Genomic DNA, 22299 nt, shown 5'->3' with positions numbered 1-22299 from the left:
TACCTAGGCACAATTGCACATTATGAGGTTCATCTGTGGATTCATCGATTGATGAAGACACAATATCAGCTTTCTTTAGGTCTTCTACCAGTGATTCAAATGCATCTGAAGCAAGAAGTTCAACGCTGCCAATGTTTGAAATGACTGAGGGGTACATTTTTAATGGCAGAGGTGACATTGTTCTCATTTCATCTCATTCAAGCCTGTAACGTGACAGCCAGTATGCAGTCTCTCAAAGATTCACAGTCTGTAACTGGCCTGTTATTCTTTGGCCTTTCTCAGAATTTGCGAATAAAGTCTGATGTTTCTCATTGTGGTGTCTCCAAAAATAATAATTCTTAGATAATTCAACGCACACGCAGTGAATTAAACACATTGGTTCAGCTGAATGACTTCTGAGCTGTTTTGTTGTCCTCCGGTCAGGTTTTTGATGACACCACAGCACTTCGACTGCTCTTATGGTGTTTAATACTTATATTCTTCTTGATTGTCTGAAAAACTGGATGAGACTGTTATATCCTGTCGTTATATTAACTGTGAATGACCGAGACCTTCCATAACGTGACTCCCTTTTTTTATTTACTTGCAGGCACACATCAAAGCAGATCAATGCACACGTCACCTCACTTCATGTGTGTCTTTTCAGAACAGAAAATAGTGCCACAAAAACAATATAATGCTTTTGTTCAATACATAACAATTCCTCCCATCCAGCTTTGATGTGAAACAGTGAACATCGACCAAAGGTAAATTCAAGTAAATGTTGTGACTCTGTAACTTTACTCCAACAAAAATATGGAACATCCTCAGTGATTTCCTACAAATCAAGTCTCTGAGGTGCTCTGCGATTTCTCTCAGGGTAACGTCTGACCATTTGGCTAGAGTCTGCGTGACTCTGTGTGGACAGTTCAACTGACTGAGCATCAGTGACATCACACAAGCCCTGAACCTCTGGTGATGCAGTGATGGGAAACTCATCTAAATCCTGAGCTATAGGGGTGCTTTCAGGTTGAACTGGAACCATGTGAGTTTCTGAATCCTGGATCTGGTCAACATGCCTGCACCAGACTAGGTTTGCTCCAACATCGATGGTGTATGTCAGGGGTCCCGTTTGTGAAAGAATCTTTCCTGACTGCCATTTCTGGTTCGAGCCTCTGTAGTCTCTGGCAAACACCTTTTGCCCGATGATAAAGACTCTTGTTTTGGTTTTTGTTGAGTCCTTAGCAGAAGATTGTTTATCTTGAACATATTTGTGATTGTCTGGCTTCAGCAGATCCAACCATGATCTCAGATTTGGTCCCATGAAAAGCAGTGCAGGGTGTGCAGCCAGTTGTTGCATGAGCAGTGTTTCTGTATGCCAGTAAGAAGTTGTCAATTTTCTGCTGCAGCGGCTAGCACTCCTTCCGGCTGGCTTTCACTGATTGCTTGAAGGACTGACTGAAACATTCAGCTTGTCCATTTCTTGCAGGATGATGGGGGGCTGAAGTGATGTGCCGTACACCGTTGCGCTTGATGAAACACTGAAACTCTTCTCCAGTGAACCGAGTGCCGTTGTCACTCACCAGCTGCTGTGGCAGACCCATCCGTGCAAACAGTGTTCGAAGAGTGCTGACTGTGATAGCAGCTGCTGCTTGTTTCACAGAAAAGATTTCTGGCCACTTTGAGTGAGCATCGACCACGATGAGAAACATTTAGTCCATAAAAGGTCCAGCATAGTCCACATGGATGCGCTGCCATGGAGTGGATGGCCACTCCCAAGTGTGTACAGGTGCTGTCTGAGGCTGATGCCGTGCAACCACTGCAGGATTTAGCCAGATTCTCTATATCACAGTCTATGCCTGGCCACCACACATAGCTCCTAGCAAGATTTTTCATCTTGACTACACCAAGATGTCCATCGTGTAGCGAGTCTAACACCCTTGTGCGCAGCTTTGGTGGCAGGATAACACGGGTTCCCCACAGGACACAGCCTTGACAAACAGACAGTTGGTCTCTGTGGTTGAAGTACACAGAAAGCTGGGTGTCGCTGCAGGTTGGCCAGCCATGTAATGTTAAATCATACACTTTGGATAAGAGTGGGTCTCGGTTAGTTTCTTGTTGCACCTGAGCATTCATGACAGGCAGCGGCTCCATTTGTGCAAGATGAAACACAGTTGCAGGATCTGTGGTATTTTCAGTGTTGTCAATTTGTGGAAGACGAGAAAGTCCATCTGCATTTCCATGCAGTTTTGTCCCTTTGAATTTGATGGTGTAGGTGTGTGCACCTAGAAACAAAGCCCATTGCTGCAACCGTGCCGCTGCCATGGTTGAGATACCGTTCTGTGGGTTAAAGATGGACACAAGTGGATGGTGGTCTGTAATTAGGGCCAAGTGTTTCCCATATAAATATTGGTTGAACTTCTTTACACCCCATACTAGACTGAGAGCTTCTCTGTCTATCTGTGCGTAATTCCGCTCGGCTGCATTTAGGGACCTGGAGGCAAAAGCAATAGGTCATTCAGATCCATCAGTCATTTTGTGTGATAGCACAGCGCCGATACCATATGGTGAGGCATCGCAGGCGAGGCGAAGGGGAAGATTTGGGTCAAAGTGAGTTAGCCCCTCCTCTGATGGAATGAGCTGCTTAGCACCGCTGAATGCCTCCTCGCAGTCTTTTGTCCACTTCCATGTGACATTTTGTTGCAGCAAAGAGTTCAGAGGGTACAAAAGAGTTGAAAGGTTTGGTAAAAACTTGTGCATTCAGGACTGCCTCAATTTTGTCCTTGGTTTTGTGGAGTCCATGTCTGTCGATCTTGTGTCCACAGTACTCGATGGAGTCTTGAAAGAACTCACCTTTTCTTGTTTGTCCTTAGACCATATTTTTCTAGCCTGGCCAGTACTGCTGCTAGATTAGTCAAATGGGTCTCCTCATCAACACCAGTAACAATTATGTCATCCAAAAAGCATTGTGTACCTGGGAGGCTTTGCAGTACCTGATCCATGGCACGCTGCCATACTGCTGGAGCACTGGCAATGCCAAATACCAGCCTGTTGTACTGGTATAGGCCCTTGTGAGTTTTAATCACCAGGTACTTCTTGGATGCTTGTTCTACTTCCATCTGTAGATATGCTAAGTCCTCCACTTTGTTAGCGAGACAGTACTGCTCAACTCTCTCCACATGTTGTCCAGTCGTAAGATCAAAACTGTCCATTTGTGCGACACCTCCCGACATTTTCCCGATGTGTCCTTCACTTAGAAGATGGATATTACTCACGCGTCCTCTTCTCCCTGTGTCAGCTTGGTTGCCTGTTAGCATTGAGTCAGTGTGTGCAAGGGTGTGGTGGTCTTTCTTGTTCGTCGCTTTAACGAGAAAATTTCCCCCTCTCTGTCGTCTGTTGCACATCAGGGATCCGTTTAAACTCGTTGCCAGTTTGTTATATCCTGTCGTTATATTAACTATGAAGGACCAAGACCTTCCATAACGTGACTTCCTTTTTTATTTACTTGCAGGCACACATCAAAGCAGATCAATGCGCATATCACCTCACTTCATGTGCGTCTTTTCAGAACAGAAAATAGTGCCACAAAAACAATATAATGCTTTTGTTCAATACATAACAGAGACTTTCTGGCACACACTGGTTTGAATACTACTACTACTTTGTGTTTAGGTAACTTCACAACTGAGCAAACAAAAATTTCATCTGGAGTTCTCCGTGGCTCCATTCTTGGGTCTCTTCTGTTTAACATCTACATGCTTCCATCAACTCAGATTATGGAAAGCAACAAAATAAATTATAAGAATGATGACAATGTCCCACAAATCTAAATGACTACTGTATATCACCCGAGGATTTTAGCTCTACACAAACACTGAGTACCAGCACTGATGAAATCAGTGACTGGATGTGCCAGAATCCGTTAACCAATACAGAACTGACGGGATTGTTTGTTTGTTTTTTTGGTGCCGAAGTGGAGCAATTAAAAGTTAGTACCCAGCTTCAGTCAGTTCTGTTGAAAACCACAGATCAAGGCAGAAATCTAGGTGTAATTATAGACTCACACCTGAATGTGAATAGGAACATGAAGACAATTACAAAGTTGGCCTACTATCACCTTTAAAACATGCCTAAAATAAAACACTCATGTCTCAGCAGGATCTGGAAAGACATATCCATGGATTTATCTTCGGTAGATTCTACTTCTATACTATTCTATTGTACACACACTACTTGTACTACACTACTGTCTTTACAGGTCTAGGTAAAAGGCCATTAGACAGCTGCAGTTGATTCAAAATGCTGCTGTTTGTGTCCTCACTACCATCACGAGAGTGGATCACACCACTCCAGTTCTCTGGTCTTTACTCTGGCTTCCTGTCTCTCAGAGAACAGACTTCAAAATACTCCTGCTGGTTTATACGGCACTAAATGGTTTAGGGCTAAAACACATTTCTGACCTTTTACCAAACTATGAACCATCCAGACCTCTCAGATAATCTGGGACAGGTCTACTATCTGTGCCCAACTCCAGACGTAAACTCAGTGAGGCAGCATTTAATTTCTGTGCACCAAATATCTGGAACAAAGTCAGAGGAAATTGCAGGTCTGCAAAAACTCAGTGCATTTAAATCAAAAATGAAGACTTTTATGCACTGTAACACAATTTTGCTATTTTAATTCTTTTTATTCTGTTTTAGCTCTTGCATTACCTGCTTTTTTCTCTTTCTTTAGTATTTCCTTTTCTCATATTTCAGCTGTCTTATTTCCTTCTTGTTTTTAATATTGTATGTTTAAATATGATTTTAATATGTTCTTCTTAAGCACAAAATGTAAAGTACCTTGAGCTGATTTGTTGCTGAAACGTGCTGTATTAATAAATTTGCTGTATTTACTTGGTCAAAACCATGCATCCCTGAGCTGATTCTTATACTGTATAAACACAATGTTATTTTCAGCATGTAGAAAAATATGCTGAAGGTTCTCTGTGGTACATTTGCAATACCATTTACCCAAACTGTTGCATTTGTTGTTCTACTACACACACACACACACACACACACACACACACACACAAAACAATTTCCACATGAAGAGTGGGATTTGCTGTGGCTCAGGAGTCAAAGTCACAGGTCAGAGGTCCATTTGCACCTCAGCCTGACTCTTGGACTTCACTTGTGGAATTTTGACATGCTGAGTTGGACTGTGGAGATGAGCTCACGTCTACTAATTCTTAATGTCGTACATTGCTGTTCTACATAACTTCAAACTTTATAGTCAAATGCATTAAAAAGTCCAGGTATTTATTTATTTGGGACACTGGGAAAGTGGGAGACACAACAGAATTCTACTTGAACAGTGTGTGACCAAGTGTCAGGTGCTGCATCCTGACAGAATCAACTGGTTTGTGCAAGTCAAGTCAAGTCCAGTCAGTTTTATGTGTCACCAAACCCCAGCCAAAGTTCTGTCCTGACTCTGTCCAAGTAGAGCAGGTCCAGCACCTCCCTCCTTCAATGAACCTCCACCCAACAATTCTCCATCAGCAGCACATCCTGCAACAGCAGCCACCAGAACCTTCCTTTACCAGCAGGAAGGTGGAGCAGATCCAGGATCAGTGGGGACGGAGAGAGAGCAGGAGAGCAGGACAGAGACAAAGACTGAGAATGGAGGAAGACAGAGAGACAGAAGGAGAGAGAGGGACAGAGATAAAGAGAGAGAGAAAGGAGGAGAGACTGATGGACAGAGACAAAGACAGAGAATGGAGGAAGACAGAGAGACAGAAGGAAAGAGAGGGACAGAGATAAATAGAGAGAGAAAGGAGGAGAGACTGATGGACAGACGGGGACGTGAGCAGGTGGAGCTACGGGTGGCAGCTGGAGCCTCTTCAGGTCTGGAGCCTCCTCCAGCAGCACCAGGATCTGGGATGAGGAGAGAAGAAGAGGAGTTGGTAACACGTCTGAGGACAGGAGGAGAGAGAAGCCCAGTGCATCATGGGAGATCCCAGCAGTCTGAGCCTATAGCAGCAGATCTAAGGGCCAGCCTAAGCAGTCCTGACTATAAGCCTGATCAACAAGGAGGGTCTTAAGTCTGCTCTTAAACCTAGAGAGGGGGTCTGGGTCCTGGACTGAAACTGGGAGACGGTTCCACAGGAGGGGAGCCTGATAGCTGCATTAGTCTGTTTGAAAAAAACACAGATAATAATTTAATCTTTCCTTAGGACAGGGCCACATTTTTAACCTGTTTAAAATTTGACAATGCACCAGGTCCTGGCTGTAACTGGTCATGAAATGTCTGTAAAAGTGACTCAGCTCAACTTCTCCATGGTCCCATGGTTCTTCATTCTTCGAATCCTTCAGTCCCAGGTAATACCCTCCTGGATGGGTCCCGTGTTGCAACGTTCTCCTAGAGTTCACTGAGGGGTAAAACATTTGGAGCTCAATATCAGCAACATACATGCCTGCAAGGTGAGGTTGTGCCCCTACCAGTTCTGTGTCTCTAACAAGGTTAGGGAAATTCATTTTAGATTCACATCATTTTTTGGTATCCTATAGTGCAATCATATCCAGGTTTGCAGACGTAGATGTCACATCCCAGACACAGCTGGGCTTTCTTTTAGTCATTGCTCCTCTACACCTACGTTTTGGTGCCATCTTGGCCAAAGGAAGCTCATGGTAACTCTGGCATCTCCATAACAGTTATGCCCAAAGCCATCATCACCGAACTGGAATCTACCAATAAACCTATAGTTGCACAATAAACCTTGAACTAAGTGGTAAACTTCTCACACATAAAGCAAGATTCTCTAGGTCCGTGCCAAGTCTGAATGCGCTTTATGGTTGTGTTCATGGATACTGGTGATGGCTCAGCCTGGATCACAGCACGTCAGGGACCCGTGTCACAGTGAGACCCACACGCATGAATACCTTTGCTTTTGTATCAAAACTTTATTTATCAAACAAAAAGAATGCACCATTGAAATAACATTTCTATAAAAAGGACCATGGGACTGTTCTACAGTGCATTACAAAACCAGCAATTGTATACAACATTGTGGATAGAAACTTCACCTTTCTTCATCTGAGATCCATCATCACCACCCTCCCATCAGCATCTTTTCTTCTTCCCTTCACTCAAATGAGAAAAAAGCACTCTCTTCAATATTGCAGGGCCGAAGCTAATTTGGTTAGAACGACTCCAGGATTGGCATTTTTTCAGGATGAAGTCAAAGCGTATTTACGGAGAGCGGTCCATTTGCCACTCATCTGGTGAACAATGACATTCTGGAAACCAAGTAATTGTTAGTGCGAGAGGAGATAAGGGCCGCTTTAATTTGGCCCTTTCACCCCAATGAGATGAGGTCCAAATCATTTTTTAATTTCTTTTTTGACGCTTATTTTCTTTCTGTTCGCCATTTGTCTGAAGCTGTCAGTAGCAGAGCTGACAGGAATGATTTCACACTGAAATCAGGCCACTGTCAAAGTCAGCACATCCCTGACCAGCTTCCCCTCAGCATTCTTGACTGTGTAATTTGTCCCTTTTTTGATCCTCAATGGCTCCCACATGGGATTGAAACGCTCAAAGAAAGAAGTAAATGAAGTCAAGTTTCCCTTTGAAATGCAGGAGCCGATCCCCCTGAATCCCACCTCATCAGGTGTGCTTGGTGTTTCTGACTTTCACACAGTCACCACAGGTTGACTCGTCTTTGAGATGCTCTCCTGGTGTGATTCCGAACAATCAAACTAAGAAATGAATGATGAAGCAACATGTAACTCTTGGTTGTTTGGACCTTGTAGCTTCCCTGAACATGACACAACTGTTTGCAAGTCATTACACTTTGTTGTCTCAGACCAAACGTGGAGCCTTTTTTCTTCTTTTACATGCACAAACAAAATAAAGATGGAATTCAACACGAATGTTCAGAAGGTGTGAGTAGTGCAACTTCATCTGCATATTCATGCATTGATGACATGTCTCCAGCTGTATGAGACCCACTGAAGTTGATGTGGTCCTGCCTTCATTCCAAAAATTGCATTTTGAGATGTTTGTGTGTTGTCCTGACCTGACAAAGCAAAAACCTTTTTTTGATCAAATCATTATGGATTGACTCGTTTCAGCCTGATCCTGGTCTGGTTATTGCTGAGAAATCACAGCCAAGTCTCAGTTAGGAGCCTGAGACACCTGCTCTGGAGTCTCCTGCTCCCGGAGACACCTGCTCTGGAGTCTCCTGCTCTGGAGTCTCCTGCTCCCGGTGAAGGCTGAGGAATCCAGCAGCTGTGGGCCTCTGGACGATGTTACAGACACACCCATGCAGCTTTTGGTCGTCTGACTTAACTTGGACTTCCACGGGGAGCAACAATGAACGTCATGATGACAAACAGCAACAATACATGGAGGTAAAACCCTGCTCCTCTCCCAGAAGAGGATGGATGTGTGAGGATTGAATACTTGCATGGAATGTAAACAGACACAAGTCTTGGTACACGTGGATGAGTACACAAAGCAACAGTTTAGTCAGAACACAACACATTTTACTAATGAAACAAAGGGGATTTTGAAAAGGGCACGAAAACGAACCGTCACTGCCACTGCCTTGCACGTCAGTGCTGTGATGTCATCATAGTTGGGTGGGGTCAGGCTTAATGAACACACCCGCCAGTCTTTGGCAGTTAAGTTACTCTTTAGGATTTTCCAGCCATCAGACAAGGTCTTTGCTTCAAATCAAATGGAACAACTGGGTTGAGACGTGTCGGTTCTTATATACAAGTTATTGTTGGGAAGAAAACTGCATAGATGCAACCAGAGCCTCAGTCTGAAAATAAACAGAAAACAGTGGTGACTGTGTGTCTTCAGAATGAACCGGTTTGGGGAACCTAACACATATTTCCTTAAGAAATGTCAATACCTTTTCTACAATATTATTTTTTGAAAAATCAAAAACCATTTAAGGCAATAAACTAAAAGAAAAATATTCAGTCCCTTCTTCCTTTTGTTCTTTGCAAAACAAATTTACAATTGCAGAAATATCACATGGTTGTTAAATAATAGTTTTAAAGAGCATAAAATAAAGTAAAAAAAATAGTAATAATAATAATAATATATTAAATTTGATTATAAAAGTTACTACTACTCTAGTGGAACTGTACACTGTAAAAAAGCAGCATTCTGTAATGTAGTTCTGCTGCAGTGAGACTTTTTCTCCACAGTCAAATCAACAGAGAGGAAACAAGAAAACATGAATGTAGAACATGTGGCTGTTGTTGGCTGCGGAGACGAAGCCTTCATATCCACACGAGAGGTTTGGTTCAAGATTCTTCATGGTAAATTTAACCCAAAGACATGAAATCCTGGCTGATCACAACGAGACAAAGGTCTTTCCAGCTCTCTCACAGTTTCACCAACAAACAAATACTTCAATCAAAACCCAGCCACCTCTGCAGACTCAGCATTGGATTCGCTTCCCTCACTGAAGGGTGACAGCGACTGTTATCCTTGGATTGTGTGACTTCCTGTTGACACGATGTTCATGCGGACTCATGGAAAGAACCAGTTTCATGTTTCAGTCCATCAACTTGAAGTCACTTCTTCCTATCCTGTCACAATTTCCCTCAACCATCAATGTCACTTCCCCTCTCTGAAAATCCTGTTGCAGAGACCTGTGAGCTCCTCCGTCACCATGTACAGGTGAGGGTTCCTTCTGGCTCCACCTCTCTCACCTGGCCTCTAATGATGCAGTTTACTTCACCTCCAGATCTCACTAAAAATAGATTTTCACTGTAGAAATGACGTGCAACAGGTGGCACGTGGACAGCAACGCTGTGGGATGTCCTGGATTTACAATCATATTATTAATAACTGAAAGATGAACCAATGATGAGGTTGATTAAAGGGTGAAAGCCTCATCCACAGCAGCTGATCTTTAGTGCTGGTGATGCTATCAGAGATGCTTTGATTGTGTTCAGATGACACACACAAGTGTGAGTTCCCTGCAGCCGTCCGGCGAGAAACCTCATCATCAAAAAATGATGTCAAAGGATCCGATTTTCTGTGAAATCTTATTAGTGCCACCAAAAAATTCCTGCTGTCTCCCTCTCGATTCATACCTCATTTAAGATGAACCTAGCATCATCATTGTAGGTAATTAGTCAACATGGTTTCCCCTGTGCAATGTAAAATAATGTTTTGGAGTTCTGAGATTACATCTATCGATCAGAGAACGGGAAATAAGAAACCAGGCAAAAGCTCCAAGCTGTCTGCGACTAAATGACTTGTGAAGAAGAGCACTGTTGGAGCCATGTCTGGAGAGTCAGCGCCGAGCGAGAGGGCTGCCGCTGGAATGCTGCATCTGGGCCACAGAATTCAGAGACACTCAATCATTCTTCTTTGTTTAAAAAGGACAGAACAATCACCTAATAACCAAATGAAGAGAGCTAAATATAGCACTGAAAAAATAATGGCACGTGGAATGAATAATGACATTAACAAGTTCAAATATTGTGGGATTTGGAGAATAAGCGCGTGTTCGCGGCGTGTTGAGAATAGGTCGTCCTGCATTGCTGAGTCAACATTTGGTAGAGAATTTCCTCACACAGATGCAGGGGAGACACAGCCACGAAACCCAAAACCCAAATGGTTTCGTCCCATGAGCAACAATCATTTTGAATTTCCTATCTCTGCTGATTTTTTATGTCCTCTATCAGTTTGAAGGTACTGGTGCTTTTCTTCCTAGCGCCATGTTCTACATCCTAACCCAACCGTACAGCAGAGAGCAGCAGGCAGGCCAGCGGCCTGTGCGGCTGCTCGTCACGCAGGATCCTGTGCTCCCAATACTGAACGTCAGAGTGCTGCTGGACGCAAACAGGTTGAAAGCCTCATGACAAAAAGTCCCAGAAGAAGTGGGACACAATCGATGAGAGCGTTGATCAGCACCGGATGCTCCTGTGTCTTGCAGAGTCATGTGACCCAGAAATGATGGTCATAAAAGCCTTTCTCAGACAAAATCCAGGAGTTAGCAGGGCTGAGAGGCTGTGGCCGTGTGAAGGGTCTGTACACAGACTGAGGCATCGGGAGCCAACGCACTGGAGTGGATGGTGTGTTCACAGATATACTTCATGTCAGTGTTGTCAACTGAAACTATGAAAACATCTGAGCATCTCTGGGAGGGGGGGGGGGGGCGCATGTGGATGGGGCTATCAAATGCAGAGGTTGCAGGTTCTTACAACTTCCCTGGCTCCCTGCTGTGACCAGACACTGAAATATTCAGGACAGAATCATTAAGGACATTACAAGCACGTGCACGCTTCCACTGTTTTAATTATGTTAAGCAGGTGCACGAGCTACATGATACCTCATAATTATAATACTGTCATATGATAAGAGGGTGAGGATACTTCGCTGTAGTCAGGAGCCGTGACATGAAATAAGCGGCCTACTTAATTAAGGATGACACAAATCCAATTATCTTTCCGTCAAATGCGAAACAACATCCTCCTGACAGAATGTTTGCCACTGATGTTTTCACCTTCAGTGTCACACAAGCACTGCAGCAAAAAAGACCTCCTTTTCGATGTGATGTTACCTCAGGCTACCCCACGATCCTCCAACTGCTCCTCAAGACTTTGAAGAGCATTTCAGGACCATTTAGAATGGAAGTTGATGTCAGCTTCACAATCATAATGGCAAAGGTTTGAAGGATATGATGGAAAATCTGGATTGAGAAAATAATTACCAGCCAAGTAGTGAAAACTGAGCAGGCAGAGAGTTCTCCACTCACGCTAGCATGAGCTGTTTCACACGCTGTGCATGCTGATAGCGGGATGTGGCTCAGGAGACATGTTTCATGTGTTTGACATGACAGTCCAGACTTTGGGCTAAGTTGCTGCCTGGAACTTGACAGGCCAGTGTTCTACAATCTGCAGACGCTGACTTATTTTCTAACTAATTTACTTTACATATCAATAATCTATCCTCACATCAAGGCCCTAATCCAAGTCTTGAATGGTTCCTAAAAATATTATTCACGCAGGTTTTTGGACCCTCCTTTGCTCAGCATCAGGGCTCATTCCAGCTTCCAGCAGACCCTGGTCTGAACTCCCCCTGTGAGGCTGCGTGCCTGTGTTTTTCTCTCTCCACGTCATCGCGCTGACCACGTCATCGTTACACGTAAACGTGCACCGAACACTGAGAGGTAAACAAACAACAACGTGGACGTCGTGGAGTCGAACGTTGGCGTTGCGTGCATCGCAATGTCGTCTCTTCTGCTAAGCAGACAAACTCGGCGAGTGAGCAGCCCAAATTGTATTTCTTTTTTTCCCTGGAGCTTCCACGATGACAGCCTGACAGGTGGCACAGTGACAAAATCAGGATGCAACAGGGAGGTCGAGCTACGTCAACGAGTCATATTGCGGGAAACCTGAGACGACGCAGGTTGCTTTTTTCACACTGCAGCCGAGCCGAGCCACTAAACTTCACTTGGAGGGTCGGTGGACGCGGGTCAGAATGCCGAGTCGACCCTTTCAGAGTGCCCAAACACCCGCGTTGACCTGCGTTTTTGGTGCAGGGTGAAAGGGGCTGTCGAGGGTTGCTAGGAAGTTTACACCCTCATGATTTGAGTCTTGTCCGTGTTCATCTGGCTCTGTGACATCTCTGTTCTTAATATCCCTCACAAAATGTGTCTGATTGAACACTTCGGATGTATTTCAATCTGAAAAAAGAGAAACCAGTGACGACAGAACTGAAACCTGTAACTGCACCAATGAATTACAAGTCTCTGCAAGTTGATTTTCACAGCAATGAAACGACAACTACTGCCAGGAAGAAAATGATGAATTTGAAAGGCATCACCATTTCAGATTTAACAGGCTGAATCAGAATGCTCCTCTTTGTCTCCTCTTTGATGCGAAAGAGAAGAAATCTCTTGTGTCAACAGCCCAATTTAATTTTACAGTGAAAAGAGGAGTCTCTTTCTCCAAATCAAATCTCAGTTTTGCCGGCAGCGTTGGATCTTTCCATCAGTCTGCAGCACTCTTCTGCCTTCTGGAGGAGATGAGCGACTCAGAGAAGACTGAAAGCACTGGGCTCAGGCCGGATTCATCTCCCAGAACATGTTGATGAGTTTGATCCCCACACCGCCTGCGTTCATCACCTTTCATCCCTGCACCCATTCTGCAGAGACGTTACCTTTCCATCCCCTCTGTCCCCGGGACTTTTCCCTGCCGCTGTAACGGCCCAGTGAGCGTGAGCTTGAATCATAATAGTTGAAACGGCTTTATAATGAATTCCCAGCCTCATTCCTCTGCGCCCTGCTCACACATGCAACCCACCCCTGAATATCAATTCACTTCCTCCGCTCACTCAGCCTCCCACAGGCTTTTTCCTTTCATCACACAAAGATAAAGGTCTGTAAATTACAATACGGTGACGGGATGACACAGTCAAATATGGAGCATACTGATGGCCTGGTTTTTCACCTCAGCTGATTACTGAATCAATTGTCTTTTAAGCTGAATGTTTTTCTTTTCCCTGTCTTTGTGCGCTTTACAAAAATGTCGATCTTCACGAGTCATTCTATGGTTGGCCTCCAACTCAGGGCCAGTGCTGTTTGATATTTTGAACGATGCTGCTCAAGTATATTTAAAAAAGCAAGCAGGCTCATCACTTGTCTTCCAGCACATTTGCAGTTTGAGAAGTGACGACTCGCTGCTCTGCTTAACTGCAGCATTTCACAACTACATTTTCTCTCAGAGAGCAGCAAACCAAACCCTGAACTCCCCAAAAAGGCATTTAGTCCCACGCCGACTCCACTGATCTGATCTTTCCTTTCCTGCTGTCAATACACGTTTATAGAAGTGGACGTCTTCCTGTCTGACCTTGTGTTACAAAGGTCACCCTGAAACCAAAACGCCAGGTTGGATTCCCACAGTGCAAGTGTTCCGTTGATGTAGCTCTGTGGAAATATGTTTAAGAAAACAATATGAAAAAACTGTTCAGATGCAGCAGTGAAATATAACGTATATGTAAAAATATACTTTGTGGAATATGCATAATTTGTGTTTATATTCTTGTTTTTTTTCTTATTTTGTATAAAAAACTGACCCCCTGAAGTGAACCCGAAATGAAGCTGGCAGTTTTGCAATGTTCCCGTGTGGCAGCAAGGTGGACCGAGGTACATGTGGGTTTGCCTCACGAAAATAGGAATTCTTCAAAAGGAACACAAAAACCCAGCCCAACCCAGTCAAACATCAGCACACACAAGTCAAAGACCGTGGAGGGCGTCCTCGTGGCCAGCTGGCCTGCTGCCACCTCACCCCCGCTGTCGTCACCGTTCAGTTTAACCCTGTAACCGCCGCTGTTTGATGGAAAATTTGTGTTTTCAATATACTCAAAACTGGATCACTGTTGTTTGTTACTAACTTCCTGTGGCAGAAATTTTAGATCACTTATTTTTACACAATTTCAAATATTTCTTACACTCCTTGATGGGTTTTGTAGATTTTTGTGTTTCACTGGCCAGCGCGGACGTCTGGCTGAATAAAGACCCTACTATTCGCTCCGGGCCGTTGCAGGAAACTCAAGATCTTCAAACACATTGTCTTGTTTTCTCAGGAAACATTTGTTTTCTCAAAAATTAGATTTTGCAGAAATGGTAGCTTTATCAAGATAATACACTGCTGTCTGGTCTGGTCATGTTAGCGTGTTCACAAGTATTCAAAATATGAAGCCAGCAGCTCAGTCTTCACTATTTCTAGACCAGGGATTCCCAAAGTGTGGTGCGAGCTGCCACTGGGGGGTGCGCAAGATAAAAAACGTGATGGCGGTTTGGAGTGTTTTTTTAAGTTGGATTTTCCCACTCAATAAAGATGCGTAAATAATCACTTCCTTTGTAAAATTTCAAATCAAAAGCTGACTTTTTAATTGATAACTAATTACAGGCTATTCAAGAAGAAGCTATCTTCTACGCACTGTATGTGGCATTGTTGCATTTTCTATCCGAAGTAGTCGGAATTGGGGTTGCGTCAACCCGGTTGGGATATAGAAGGGAGTGCACGGCCAAAAAAGTTTGGGAACCACTGTTCTAGACTATCATCCTGTTCTAGTTTTCCAACCAGCAGGCGGCGCTGCTGCACTGAATGCTATGTACTAACAGTGCAACATGATCTACTGTGAATGAGGCATTCAGAATAAATCTGAAAATGTCTCTCAGAAAGGACCAATCAGCCCATAGAGCCAGCTTGGTTTCAGTTTCAGGTTCCTTTCAAACTGAACCAACATTTGTTCCATTCACAATATTTTTGCATTTCAGTGACTTCCAGCCCAACGAGGACACAAGGAACAGAAACAAAGCAGGTTGTATTAAGCTTGCTGTTATGGGTATTTGGCAATGACAGAAGTCCTTGCTGATCGTGTCTTTGTCGGGGTGGGGGCATGGTCAAGGGCAGAACCAGACTGTGGGAGTCTACAGGCATTTCAGTCCTCCGTTGTGGATCCAGATGGGTCAGACAGGCAGCACGGCTCACACCTGTATATTTCCAGCTAAAATCACAGTTTAAATTCCTTTATTTCTTTTTCAAACCTCATGATTTAGAGGAGGAGGGGCTGCGTGGTTTCCAGTGATGGTTGGTTCAGTGAAATCAGTGTTATGTTCAAGGGAGCACCAAAAAAGGAGATTGAGGGGACAAACAGACAAGAAATGGCAACTGGGAATGCCCTCTCAACGTGGAAACCCACTCCGTCCACTCCAGGTGGGGACGTTTAGGTGAAACTTTGGAGGATGTGCTGGGTTGTTCTCCCTGTGGGGTCCAGAATGGTTTTTCGATCATATTCACACCCGGTGACAGCATAAAGTTAAATTACGCAAAGAAAAATCAAAGACAAAAAGATGACTCCCAATGGCGATGATGGGGAATGAGTGAGGTACAGTCACAGTAACCGAGTCCTGGAGAACCCAGCCGAGGAAAATGCTAATAAATACCACAAAGAAGAGAAACAGGAGAGATCCTCTCATTTTGTCTTCTTTTTAGAAGAATCCTTTCCTCCTGCTTCATCAGGTCGAGGTGGTAGGCATTGGGCTTTTCTAGTTTTGTTTATGAGGTTGAAAGGTCTCCAGGAGTTTGAACTCCTAACAAAGACCCTCCACACTGGTCCTGTTCCTGGGGTTGATGCTGTGCTGGTCAGCCCAGCGCTCACGGAGGTCCAGATCCCCAGAGGCATTTTTAAACCTAGATGAACCTGTTGCTGCTGATGTTGAATGGACAGCGGGTGACATCAAGGCTTTGAAGAAGGGTTCCTGGACTGGGGCTGAAGGCTGAGCTCGGGTCCGATTTTAGAAGGCGGAGCCAGTAATGGCGTTGAGCTGCTTCATCAGCCCTTCTAAACTGGCCATCTGCTCCGAAAGGTCGTCCTGTTCATACACCTGAAGAATCAGGAAAAAAGACAGAGTAACACGGGTTTAAGCTTTACAAAAACCTCCATCACATGCTCCGTATCATTGGCAATATTCTGGAATTTCCTTGTAATTCCCCTCCAGTTCTAAGCTATGCCTCAGTTGAAGGCAACATTGTGACATCACACATACACCATTTACAAAATAGCTCACTTCCTGTTGGGTGCGGCCAATGAAATGCACATTACAAATGCGTCAGGACAATCCAAAAGAAATACATTGAAACTGATCTAGAAATGAGAAGCGGTTCATGCAAGATATTTATATAGAAATGAGTATTTTTTTATGATGTGTATGTGAGGCAGTATATATAAAGCAGCTAGAAATAATTTAACACATTACGAATGCTTTTGAATGAAGTCTCCAGTCATTATTATAATTACCATTGGCTGTAGCGCTAATACGACTTATTCTCTCGTATTTTATTCAGGGGTTTGGGTCATTATTTTGATAAATATCCATAGCAGACAATGTTTGTGGCAAAGGCAGGCAGATTTTCAGATCAAGTCGCACCACATTGCAACTGTCGTGCGATACTCCAAGAGCACCTGACAGCAGCAGCTCACTGTGATTGTATTTTACCTCCACAAAATTACCCATGAAGTAAAACAGAGGAGAAAAGGAAAGGCCCAGGTCTACATGTAGGGGAGGAAGCATCAGAGATCGTAGCTGTGACAAAGCTGCTATCTCGCGAGCCTCCCAGTCATGAGCCAGTGGAGATCTGTTAGAGCCTGACTGAGGATACAGTCAGCTGGCTGTTAGAGGGAGGTCAGAAGAGACAGATGAGAGGGAGAGAAAAGAAACAAATATTTTCCCCACCCACAGCTGCTACTTAACTACTGAAACTGCAGCATAAAAGGCCTCTTCCACTCCACAGGGACCCTGGACTTGATGACAGAGTCAAAAGATGACAACATCAAAGATATTCAGAGAGGCAAATGAAACACCGTTGAAATGCTGCTTACGTGCAGACCTGAGCCTCATGCAGGTCCTGAACTCTTCAGTCAAAGAGCCTCAGTTGTTGCCTCAGCTGCCGCATGAGCTCTGAGCTGGTCTCACACAGTGGCAGCTCAAAAACCACTCAGGTTTTCAAGTAGCATCACATAGTTTTGCTGATACAAGAGCAAAATACAGGTCTTTGCAGAAGTGGTAGAATTAGTGAACACAATCTGAAGAGAAACTGATTTTGACACGAAGACTGATGCAGAGAGACAGAGATTCATGGAGATCTGCTTTAGCATGATTGGTCTCATCCTCTCATGAACATGATTGATCTTTGTCTCCTCCTGTTCCCTTTGTCAGTGGCTGTCAGTCCCTCTGTGTTTGTTCTTTCTTCTTCGTCAGAGGAAAACCACGTTTCATACGTGAAGATAAACCAAACTGCACAGAGGCTCAGTCTTTTGCAACCCAGTCTCATGTCAAAACGTGAAAAGGCTCCGTTTGTCCACAGGTCAAAACCTATCAGTTCTACCATGAAGGCCTAAAAATTGTGAAATGGGTACGTTTTTTCCCCCTATTCTTTGCTATTGGAGCGCTGGTAGGTCATGTGACTCTTTCATGCGGGCCTCTCCAAACAAAACCATGGCGGCCGCTCCTTTCATTCTCCGAGGAAAGTGCCTCATTTCAAGATAGTCGCTATACAGTGGTCCCTCGCTATAACGCGGTTCACCTATCGCGGCCTCACTGTTTCGCGGATTTTTTCTGTGTAATTTTGCATGCTTTTTTTTTTTTTCATTTATTTTTATTGTGTTCAGCATCCTGATTGGCTAAGGGAGAACCGCACATGTGTTCTGCGTCCTGATTGGCTAAGGGAGTACAGAATGTGTTCGGCTAGCCAGATTTACATAAATGTTCAATCGCTTGCAGTGTGACTTTGAAGTGCTGTATGTTTGCAAGTTTTCTACTTAAAACTTAAAAGCTTAAAACTTGGTTTAGTTTGGTTTGGTAGAAACCTTGCACCAAGGCCTTCAGAGGAAAAAGACGTGACAGCGGAGCAGCGCCAGGACAAAGAGGCACCGTCAGAGGAACTGGGAAATACGCGTGAGTTACTGGTAATGATTTCTGATGTGTCAAACCATAGAGATAGATCATTAAAATTAAATTTGTTAAAAATGTTTGGGCTTGAAAACAAGATTTGATCTTTGGTTTCATTTACTAATATTGTACTTATTTTTTTAAATCTGCAAAAGTTTGAACTTTGAGAGTGTTTAAATAAGAGAGAACTGTGAGAAAATGTTAATGCCTGTCTGAGGAAAGTGTAGAAAAGTGTGTGGTTAGGGGTTTTACGGCCTTAAAACATGGATAATAATTGTAAGAAATAAAGCTGATTACTTTGCGGATTTCGTCTATTGCGGGTTATTTTTAGAACGTATCCCCGCGATAAACGAGGGACCACCACTATATTATATAAATAAATATATATATATATATATATATAAAACAACCCCCAAACCCTACAATTTTAAGAAGCTAAGGTGTGTAAGGTAGGTCTGGTTTGAGCACAGGAGTTGGAGTATATGAGGTTCCTCTTCACTGAATGTAAGAACTACATTTATGCTTTGGTAGAACGCCTTCAGGGAAATTGTTTCCAGCAGCTTTGTTACACATTACATGGGTGTAGAAGAACACAGAATATAAAAAGAAGACAAAATATATACATATGCAAACAGTTAATGATGAAAAATGTTTAAAAATTTTGTTACCCAAAAGCAAGCAGCTGGAGCGCTGATTCTATTGTAGGTTCCTCTAATCTGTGAAAAAAAGTGTTGTGGATTTGGTCCAGATCAGAGCCTGAGGCCTGGCAGGGCCTACAAGCATTTCCTGCTGTGAGGCTGAAATTCACAATGATGGTTGTACATCATGACCAGAACACACATTTAGTTTGGACTTATTTCCATAAAATTATATACAAAAAGAAATAAAGCCCTGAGCCTCTAAATTTGAATGAGAGCCCAGGTAGTCCTTGTGGACCTTAACACAAGAAGTGTTACCGATAGGGTGACCATATTTTGATTCCAAAAAAGAGGACACTCGGCCCGGCCTCAAGATCCTTAAATGATACTGGATGTTTACTCAAAGGTGCCTTATATTACAAGGCATCTTTGTACGTCACAGGTAACAAAGTACCATCATATTCTGTGCAAAGCGTCGGTCAGTTTCAACACACGCTAACTGGTCCCATGAAAAACAGTGAAAACAGGACATTTTCATGGATGTATGAACACCCCCGGACGTCCCAGACTAAAAACTGGACATGTCTGGGCTAAAGGGGATTTTTGGTCACCCTAGTTTTGGAGGCTTGAAACAGATATTGGTGACAAGACTCTGCTCCACTGACACCAAGCACAAGTCCCTTCCATATTTGTTTCCAGAGATATGGTGGTAATGACAGTGCACCTCCATTATAAAAAAAACTGCTGCAGTCTTTGGGGTCTTGTGTTTCAGCTCCAACTTCTAGATGGCTGAAAATGTCAGAATCAGTCCTCTCACTGACATCAATCATTGGTGTGACTTTCGGTGGCTTCAGCTCAAATGAAACCAGGGAAGCAGGGCCAGACTTTGAGGAGCCCCTTAGGGTTAGTGGATGCCCCAGGACCATGCTTGCGCCCCTTAGCACCTCAATGGCTGAAATTCACAGCACATGCTACTCTTGGGCATTATACTATGTGTATAAAGTTTGGTGTATGTAGCCCAAGTAGAAATACCAGAACCCAGATTTGATCCTCAATTCTGCTCCAAAAGGCTCCCAGAGTGCAGCAGTCACAGACCCTGATTTTGCCCAGTTTCACCAGGGGATAGTTTTTTTCTCTTTGAACCTAGGAAGTTGTAATTTTAGTGTGTTGTTCTGTCCTCCATAAGGATCGCATCTGTGCTGGTTTGACCCCCCTAAGTCCTTTCTGCTGTCCGTAAAGGGCGTGGCAAAGTCCAGTAAAGTCTATCAATGAAGCATCATAACTTGGTCAAAGTTGCTCCAAATGAGATGAGATTTCTGGGAGGAGTTCACACCTCTGCCAGAAACCAACATTTAAAACTTTGAAGCCCCACCTCCTTCCTGAAGCTACGTCCTGTTTGGGAGTGGGTTCTAGAATTATTCCACCAGATTATGATTCTATCAATTTTAGAGGCCTCACAGTTCAAGTTTCAGGTCTGTATCCACTGTAGAGGCCAAATGAGAGCAAAAGAGCAACAGGGTCAAAGGTCAACAGGCCTCATGTCTCAGCCAGGCCTCAAAGGGTTAAGTGAGCCTTTTGGAGCTCCTTTGAAAAAAGGCCTGAAACCAATCTTGTTCAGGACAAACATGGAGAATGATCTTTGGAACATTTTCACATCTTTAAGATGGCCTTGACTCCTTTTTATAGCAGGAGGCACTGAACAGCACAAAGCTGCTATTGCAGCCATCAGGCCTCATTTCCTGATTGGTAGACCTATAATGGTTACAAACGTACTTTGTAGGGAGAATAAACATCCAGAAATTAAATGAATTTGTAGATTGTCTTATTAATCAAAAGATAAAGTATTAAAAATATTTGGGTTTTTTTCCTCGGAGTGAGCGACAACTTCCGGATTTTCTCACAGAAGAACGAGGGCCGACTTCCACGGAAGCAGATATATGGAATTATTTTTATTGAACAGCTGTAGTCAACAATCACACAAACAAACAAGCTTAGCTATTTTATATTTTGATGGTAATTCCTGGGCCAATACGTTTTATATTATTTTTATTAAATATATATATATATATATAGATATAGATATAGAGAAAGAGCGAGAGAGAGAGAGAGTCAACAATCCCAAAAATATTTTATCAGTTCAGATAACGTCATGATGTCACGACAAAATACAATCACATAAACGCCATTTCGTTTCGTCTGTAGTAGCGTCCTTAGCAACCACCATAGCAACAGCAGAAACCGAGAGGTGACAGATTCATGGTAATAACGAACAAACCAAAGATTATACACAAGAACTGAGCGAAGATTATGAAAACAAAATGTATATTTCTCGCTAGAAATGTCATCAGAATGCTTTACTAAATCAAAACTATCTTGGAATAAGGCACTTTCCTCCGAAAATGACAGGAGCGGCCGCCATGTTTTTGTTTGGAGAGGCCCGCATGAAAGAGTCACATGACCTACCAGCGCTCCAATAGAAAAGAACAGGGGAAAAAAACATATACATTTCACAATTTTTAGGCCTTCATGGTAGAACTGATAGGTTTTGACCTGTGGACAAACGGAGCCTTTTCACGTTTTGACATGAGACTGGGTTGTCTTTTGACATCAAACATTCTCAAATGGCTTGGAAGAGCAGCAGCCATCTTGACTTTACAACTTAAAAAAAATTCAGAACAAGTCAGTTGTACAATTTTTTCAGTGACACCAAACTTTGCCTCAGAAGCCAAAACTTCCATGAGCTTTTATTTGGCAGTAAGCCACTGTTTTTCTTTCCGAAAAAATTATTAAACATATCTCTTCCCAAATTTTGCTCGGTTTACACCAAACCTGCTGGACTGCATCTTCACATCTTCCTGCAGTTTTAAATGTGCCAAAAATCAAGCCTTTAGTGCATTAAGATGTTTCAGTGTAAATTGCACTGTATAATAGCTGCAGTCTCGCTGCATACTGTACATCTCCAGTCCTGAAATTATTGTTGTATATTGTATATTATTATTGAACTTTTGATAATAGCTTGAATTCGGCTGTCACAACATGAGGACTCAAACTACAAAACAAAGGTTCCGTATGTAACCACGGTTCTATCAATTTTGGATGACCGCCAGAGGCAGTGCTTTAAGCACCTGGATATCCATCACATGCATGTTGAGGTCAAGTGTCTACAACAACAAAGTCATCTGGTGACACGGGGTGACGTGTGCCCGTGCG

At 43.3% G+C, this 22299-nt stretch overlaps 1 protein-coding gene across 3 annotated transcripts in view; it reads right to left on the bottom strand.

Moving 5' to 3' along the window:
- Positions 1-6951: 6951 nt before the first annotated feature.
- Positions 6952-22299, bottom strand: part of dcc (DCC netrin 1 receptor) — a 330071-nt gene continuing 314723 nt past the window's right edge. For all 3 annotated transcript variants that reach the window (XM_086186581.1, XM_086186582.1, XM_086186583.1), the window contains exon 29: positions 6952-16387. In XM_086186581.1, the coding sequence (XP_086042707.1) occupies positions 16298-16387 (90 nt within the window). In that variant the 3' untranslated portion in view covers positions 6952-16297. The remainder of the gene's footprint in view (positions 16388-22299) is intronic.

This window comes from Aulostomus chinensis, chromosome 19 (genome assembly GCF_037954235.1).
Source record: "Aulostomus chinensis isolate RoL2024-O1b breed Wild chromosome 19, RoL_Achi_v1.0, whole genome shotgun sequence".
Taxonomy (NCBI): Eukaryota; Metazoa; Chordata; class Actinopteri; order Syngnathiformes; family Aulostomidae; genus Aulostomus; species Aulostomus chinensis.
The sequence above is the reverse complement of the archived record's forward strand: the minus strand, read 5'-3'. Positions and strand labels throughout refer to the sequence as shown.